Source organism: Branchiostoma floridae, chromosome 4, assembly GCF_000003815.2.
Source record: "Branchiostoma floridae strain S238N-H82 chromosome 4, Bfl_VNyyK, whole genome shotgun sequence".
NCBI classification, from domain to species: Eukaryota; Metazoa; Chordata; class Leptocardii; order Amphioxiformes; family Branchiostomatidae; genus Branchiostoma; species Branchiostoma floridae.
Window position 1 is genome coordinate 448,103 of NC_049982.1, and position 7,853 is coordinate 455,955.

General features: G+C 46.0%; 1 protein-coding gene across 1 annotated transcript; it reads right to left on the reverse strand.

Annotated features, from left to right (window-relative positions):
• Positions 1–5,619: 5,619 nt before the first annotated feature.
• Positions 5,620–6,726, reverse strand: LOC118412894 (basic salivary proline-rich protein 3-like). The gene has a single exon (XM_035815953.1). It carries the CDS (start codon positions 6,724–6,726, stop codon positions 5,620–5,622), a length of 1,107 nt encoding a protein of 368 aa, XP_035671846.1.
• Positions 6,727–7,853: the final 1,127 nt, after the last annotated feature.

Consider the following 7,853-nt stretch of genomic DNA (forward strand, 5'->3'; position numbering starts at 1 on the left):
GTCCAGCCCCCGAAGAGTCTGGACGTCTAAAGGATTGACATGAATGAAATTAAAGCCATCATATAGAAGTCAAACGAGTGACATTTGGTATAACATCTACACAAATCACAGTCCAAAGGATGAATTAATATAAATATTAACAAAATTATAAATTAAAAAACAGAAAGAAACAAACATGCCGATAACGGGGATCGACCCCGGGTCGGCGAATTACAAATCGAGCAACTGACGTGGTCAGTTTGGCAGCGCTTAAACCCCACTGTTACACAATAAGCAGCATAATATATTTGACCCCCCCCCCCACAGAAAAATACTAGTATGTGGACGTCGTCACGATCAAAATAAAGATAACTAGTTACCGTCAAAAAACAGAAATGATGCACAAAACACCATGACATCTCGTGTGGAAGTATCTTTTCCCCTTTCCCAAGGAAAACTGATTTCGCCTACTAACGTTATCAGTTCATGCATGTTTTTGACAACAAACGGAGATACACAACGACGGCAGTGGCTTGTCAGCACTTGCCTGCGGTACCAGCGTTCCACAGTTCTCATATAACGTTGTTTTGACGAATTTCACAAACGAAAACACCTTTCAATGTACATTAACAACGGAGTGAACAATGTAAGGCTAGCCATATCTCACCTAAAGATGTTCTGCTACCGATGACAACCGAAACTGGGTAGAAGCTGACGTAAAATGCGCAGAAAACTGCAGACTAAATGCAGTTGCTGCGGGAGTCTGTGACGTAAATGTAAAATTAAAAATGGACGAGTCCGGGGTGGAATCTTCAAGAAGGTCTGCATAAAAATCTCAAACCTAAAAGTTTCTTTCCGTATATATATTTTGTGTATATTTGTAATTGCTGTTTTCAAAATAATGGTCACATATTATATTCCTATTTTCTTTGCAGTAACCTTTTATGGAGTAACATAAATTACAAAATCCTCTCAAATATGAATGGTTCCGTCTACATATAAACATGACAATCAAATGTTGCGTCATTGCAGACGAAGTGTTCCTTTCTCTTCGCTAATTGGCTGGCGGCACAATTCAATTACTAGTAATTAGCAGACTGACACCTGTCACCTGTCGCCCAAGGCGGGAGTTATTGCTTTGTTTGCCATATATGGAACGCACTAAACGTCGAGAATGGCCAAAACACCTCCCGTAAAACCCCGAAATGGGTCATTTTGAAGTGATATACACCAAAAATGAAAATTGGGTTCTTTAAATAAATACTCAATGCACGCATGTACCAAACTTTTAGGTATTGGTCCACTCTACCATATGCATTGTGCAAAATTTCAGGTCATTCGGTCCAGGAACGACGGAGATGAAAATTTGACAGGAGAAAGAAAGAAAGAAGAAGAAACACAAGTTAGGAATGTTTGTAAGCATAAGTCCGTGAGATTTCTGAAACAACAGCAATTCCGTGATAAACGGAACCTTCTAAAAACGTACGGAGCTAACCGTTAGCTCCGTACGTTTTTAGAAGGTTCCGAGTGCAGCGAAAATACCATCGATAGCGATTCAACTTCGGATGGCAAACCGGACAAAAGTTATAAGTACTGTTGAAGTCATTAACGTTAAAGTATGTTTTTATTTGCCTTTGACGGTTTGACCTGAAATACTGTTACGCTAAACTCCTGCAGAGAAGTTAAGTGACTGCTGTGATTATTACAGAAATGCCCCTAAAAACTGATACAATAAGCCTTCTGAATAGCCTAAAGTGCAAGAGTTTCAGGCGGGCTTCGCCTCCCTGGGACCCCCAACGGGGCTCTGCCCCTGGACCCTGCCGGGCCGGGGCCTTCGGCGTTCTTCGGCGGCCCCCGAAAAAAATTCTGGTGGGAACACTGCAGTATATCAAGGAGCTTTTATCAGCTAAAAGATAAAAGATAAAAGCTCCTTGAGTATATCCAATGTTTTCGCCAGAAATTTTTCACAGCGTCGGGGCAGGGGTCCGGGGGCCGCCGAAGGCCCCCGGCGGGGTCCAGGGGCAGCGCCCCGGTGGGGGGACCTTGCATTTTAGGCTATTGACAAGGCTTATTTTATCAGTTTTTGGGGCCATATCTACGATCATCGTAGCAGTCACTTAACTTTTCTTCAGCAGTTTGACGTAACAATATTTCGGATAAAAGCTTCAAAGACAACTAAAAACTCATAAACAACAAACTTTACTCAGCTCAACAGTACTTGATAAATATTGTCCGGGTTGCCATCCGAAGTTGAAGCGCTTACTAAGTTAGAGCGCTAGTAACGTTATATTCAAGCGTTGTTAGCCACCGTGCGACTTATGTAATGTTGACGGTTTGATATCCCTGCGTCGCCGCCTCGCCGTCAGACGATATTCCCACGGACATGTTTCAAGAAAAATACCGGGCAAAACCCGCTGTTTCACGTCAGATTCTATTCTTTAAAACACGTGGGACTCAGTGTTACAGTCTAATAAATATTTTGTAGAAGCACCGCTGTGGGAAAGAAAGTCCAAGGAATGTATTCACGAAGCATGAATTTCGCTGTACGGCACCATGACTGTTTGAAACTCTAATCAACATCCGCGTTTGATTGATAGCCGGCGGCCCTTTGACAAAGTCGGCGAAGGATCCCACTAACACTGCCGACACTGCCCTGGCGGTTTGTGGGCGGGGTCACTAAATGCGAGGCTTGCCTGACGCCCGGGTTTTACATACAAACTTACGATGGTTTGTAACTTACGTTGCCGAGCCAAAGAGCTTCAAATTTAGAACAGGAATTTTGGGAACGCGACCCGCTATTGTTCCAAAATTATGTCGGAAAGAATTGATTCTATTTCCCGCGCTGAAATAAAAATTACGCAACTACTAGTAACTGCCTGTTGGTCAACCCCGATACAGGACATTCCCCGGGAACTGGCTGTTCCGGGGAGGGATCCCACCCCACTGATAACTCGCGGCAAGGCACACTCGCTACACTTTTTACATTTTTTGGCGCGAAAGCAGGGCGGCACACGCAAAATTTAGAAAAGGAAATTTGGGAACGCGACCCGTTCTTGCTCTAGAAATGTGTCAGAAAGAATTGATTGTATTTTCCTCACAGAAAAAGAAATGACGCAACTACTAGTAAGAGCCTTTGTTTACATCAACCACGCTCCCCAAGTAAGGAGTTTCGCGGGAAAGCTTATGCATATTGGCTGTTCCGGGGAGGGATTCCACCCCGCTGATGAACGTGCGGCAAGGCCTTCTCGCCGCTTTGTTTACATTTCCGCGGCGGTCCTGGGACGGGTGGGAGGGGCTGCAAGACAGCGGTACGGCGGGCCGGTGCTATAAAACACCTCCCTTGGAGCTGATAACTTCCTGAAACAGCGAAGGCGCGTGCTTGACACGTGCCTATGTATTTTTACTACGATGTTTTTCTTTATTTCCCAATTTTTTTTGCCGCTACGCTGGATGAAAAAGCAGCGTAGCGGGCCTTTTACAGCGTCGTTTTTCCAGGCCACAGCGTATCGGCCCGCTATGCTGAAAAGGACTGGCGAGTCGTGGGGCCCCGCTTATGAATATTAATTAGCCTTGGCTCTTCGCGCACAGGTGTGGACTCCGTGCGGGGTCACGGAAGGTCACGCCAGGAGACCAAAAGAAAACAAGTTACCCCTCAGAAAAGTGCCAAAATGAATTATTTTAAAGTAGTTTATGTCAAAACTTTTACTTGGATCATCTTACCAACTATCTAATGCCTATCTACACCAAATTTCAGGCCATTCCATTGTAAGACCAGGGTACAGGGGGACAATATATTTTATTTTGGTCAAAACATGACCTTGAAACCTCAATAAAATCATTTTAGAGGCAGATATCAAAAAAAACTGAGAAAAAAGCATCAAGGTATTGGCCCATTCTACCCCTGTGCCAAATTTCAGATCATTCGGTCCAGGAACGGCGGAGATGAATCACTTTGAAGATTTGACAGGAGAAAGAAGAAAGAAAGAAACATTACGAATACAATATATTTCACCATACTATGTATGGCTGAAATATGAATACTAGAAAAACAGTCATATTGAAGGTGAAGATACCCCTTGGCCAGGTGCATACAGCAAAATGAGTATTATTCTAATGAATACCTTATTCGCATAATCAATAAAGACATGACATAGTTCTTTTGTGGTCAATTCATAATAGAGGCTTCATATTGGAGATATATAGGTTGCTTGAGGACAGGTGAATACAATGAAATATATCTCATGTCGAGACTCAGGTACATGCAATAAAGGGAATACAAGGGACCCAACCCTCCTTGTCTGAAACAAGTTCAACTATCTTATTACCATGTAATTACGTTAATATTGATACTATGAATGGAGTTATGTATCAAACTCGTGTACTTATATCATTCTGAAACTGCTTTGTGTGATTTATACCAATCAACTTCTAAAATATCATGTAAACCCGTTTTTTTTGGGGGGGGGGGCGAAATCGCTAAAGGGGGGCGAGGTAGGGGGGCGAGATCACTAACCGGGGAGGGCGAGATCGCTAGTGATTTCGCCCCGGGGGGGGGGGGGGCGAAATCCCTAGTGATTTCCCCCCCGGGGGGCGAAATCCCTAGGGATTTCCCCCCCGGGGGGGGCGAAATCACGGGGGGGGCGAAAACCCTGTCACACCGGTTTCAACACACGGATTATCGGCGTGGCTTTGCCGCAAATGGATTCCAACGGAACTACAGGACGGAACGGACATAACCATAGGACACTCACGGCCTGCCGGAAACGGAGTACGTATGTTGGAGAGTCTTCAACGGGGCACAACTCAGGGTGAATTCAAGACTGTGTCGTCTTGACCAGCATAAGCTGGCGGAGACATGGAGAGCACGGCCTGTTCATCACAAAACAGTACCTGTCTTCGGGAATCTCAGCGGATTTTTCCTAATGTGATGGCCAGATGGAACTATGTTGCTTGAAATGACGTCTTTCCAGGCGTATCTCCCGACACTGGACTCCAAATTGTGGACTTGAATGTAGCGGAGATTCGTGTATGGATATTGTACACCGATTGTTCCCTTGGTCGACCAATCCAAGTCAACAATTAGAATCACAAGATAGTTTAGACGGCGAAGCCATAGATACCGGTGTAGGTATGATTCACACCAAATAAGACACGCATACCCGATGCAAAAGTTCTAATTTAAGCCACACAAAACACATAAAGCCTACCTAAAGATGCGGAAAGGTTTAAACTTACGCCGCCTTTACTAAAAAATAAATGACAACTATAGTCCAAGGAAAGATCACGGAAAGCGTTCGGATAAGTACGTTTTTGCACTTTTTCACGTGTCTTTCAGTGTGTGTAAACGACACATAAACGTGGGGAAATCGTGACGGAAATCGACTGTAAATGTGGTCAAAAGATCACGGAAAGGTCTTAAGAAACGCGTGCTTTCCGCCCGTATAGGTTACGAAAAACTGTCATTAACGACGCCTTTAAGCGTCTAATAGTTGCGGAAAGGCACGTGAAGGAGTGCCGAAACGCACATTTAAGTGCCAACGTAAAGGTAACATTAAAGGGAACCTTTACGTTCACGGATAGATGTCGTTAAGTTGCGGAAAGGGTGCAGAAACGTCGCGTTTACGTTGAGTTTAAGCTTGCTTAAATACCAAATTTCGTGCTGTGTATGGTGGTCAGACTGCCAGGTGGTATCGTCGGGCCAGGCTCTCCCTCAGTAGTCAGGTCACCTGGTGGCATCGTGGCCTCAGGTTGCCCTTCTGTGGTCAGACCGCCAGGTGGCATTGTGGCCTCAGGTTGCCCTTCGGTGGTCAGTTCGCTAGGTGACATCGTGGCGTCAGGTTGCCCTTCGGTGGTCAGACCGCCAGGTGGCATCGTGGCCTGTGGTTGCCCTTCGGTGGTCAGACCTCCAGGTGGTATCGTTGCCCCAGGTTGCCCTGTGGTGATCAGACCGCTAGTAGGCATCGTGATTTCAGGCTGCCCTTCGGTGGTCAGACCGCCAGGTGGCATCGTGGCCTCAGGTTGCCCTTCGGTGGTCAGACCGCCAGGTGGCATCGTGGCCTCAGGTTGCCCTTCGGTGGTCAGACCGCCAGGTGGCATCGTGGCCTCAGGTTGCCCTTCGGTGGTCAAACCGCCAGGTGGCATCGTGATGTCAGGCTGCCCTTCGGTGGTCAGACCGCCAGGTGGCATCGTGGCCTCAGGTATCCCTTCGGTGGTCAAACCGCCTGGTGGCATCGAGGCCTCAGGTTGCCCTTCGGTGGTCAAACCGCCTGGTGGCATCGTGGCCTCAGGTTGCCCTTCGGTGGTCAAACCGCCTGGTGGCATCGTGGCCTCAGGTTGCCCTTCGGTGGTCAGACCGCCAGGTGGCATCGTGGCCTCAGGTTGCCCTTCGGTGGTCAAACCGCCAGGTGGCATCGTGATGTCAGGCTGCCCTTCGGTGGTCAGACCGCCAGGTGGCATCGTGGCCTCAGGTTGCCCTTCGGTGGTCAAACCGCCTGGTGGCATCGAGGCCTCAGGTTGCCCTTCGGTGGTCAAACCGCCTGGTGACATCGTGGCCTCAGGTTTTCCTTCGGTGGTCAGACCGCCAGGTGGTGTGGTGGCCTCAGGTTGTCCTGTGGTGATCAGACCGCTAGGAGAAGTCGTGATGTCAGGCTGCCATTCGGTGGTCAGTCCGCCTGGGGTCACAGCTGCACCTGCTGTTGAGACCTCAGCGATCTCTGTTGTGATTCCTGTGGCATCATGGAAATGCATGTTAAGCTCCAAGGCACCATCCAATGCAAATGGGTCTCAATTCTGTATCGTAACCTACGCCAGAATGGTAAGGTTATGTTTTGAGTAGAGGCATGGTGTTGTGTCTCTATATGCAATTCAAAAGCATATAACTAGCGTAGCCGTGGATGGCAATTCAGGATATTTTGTATTTAATTAGGAGTTGCAGGAAGGAAGGTCCTGTTCAAAAACGGTTCACCTGGCGATTTTCGTCGGCGCTGCAGGGAGGCAAGTGTGTTTGTGTGTGTTTGCGTACAAGATAACTTGAGACGTTTTGGATCGTCTTGATTGAATTGGTAGTTATGTATGGGTTAACAAAATGAAGGTAGAATTCGATAAGGGGCCACTTGGCGATTTTTTCATTGGCGCAGCAGCGGGGCGAGTGTGTTTATGTGTGTGTTTGCATACAAGATAACTCGAGTCGATCTGGATCATTTTGCATGATTTTTGGTGGTCATGTGGGGGCAATAAAATAAAGGTCAAGTGGCAGGGAATAAGTCGTGTAACTTTATTTGGGCTCCCTGTTCCCTGCTTGTTTTGTACTACAACATGCGATTTTGTTGTTATCTTTGGAAGAGAATACGTTAAACAGGGATTAGTGAATTTGCATTATTTTCAGTTTGAACATACCTTAGGTGATGATTAAAAAAACTGAAATGTATTGAATGAAAATTTGGGCTTTATTTACACAATTACTATGGAAACTGTGTAATTCCAGAAATTGACCTCTTTTCATGGACACTAAGCACTTCCTCAGACGCCACCTGTGCAGCACATGTGCAAAGTTAATTACATGTTTCTAATGGCAAAACATAGATGTTATATTTGCTGACACGTTGTTTATTAGTTTGCGGGGTGCCATATGCATGTTCTGTGTTTGTTTGCAGACTATGTCTTGAAGCAAAAGTGTATTGGGAAGAGTTTCACCATTTTGATGTGATTGGGTGTTTCCCCCCTTATTTTGACGAGCCTTACGTGGCTTGGAAATGTGAAATGTTTTCACCTTTGCCAAGAATGTTATGTTTTCAGATGTATTTGTGTAGTTCATGACCTTAAAATCTTCGATAAAGGCACTCCCCATAATAAGCCTTGATTATTATTTTTTTTTC

What these genes read in the sequence shown, in the direction of transcription:
- LOC118412894 (XM_035815953.1), bottom strand. Translation starts at nt 6,726, where the DNA reads ATGCATTTCCATGATGCCACAGGAATCACAACAGAGATCGCTGAGGTC.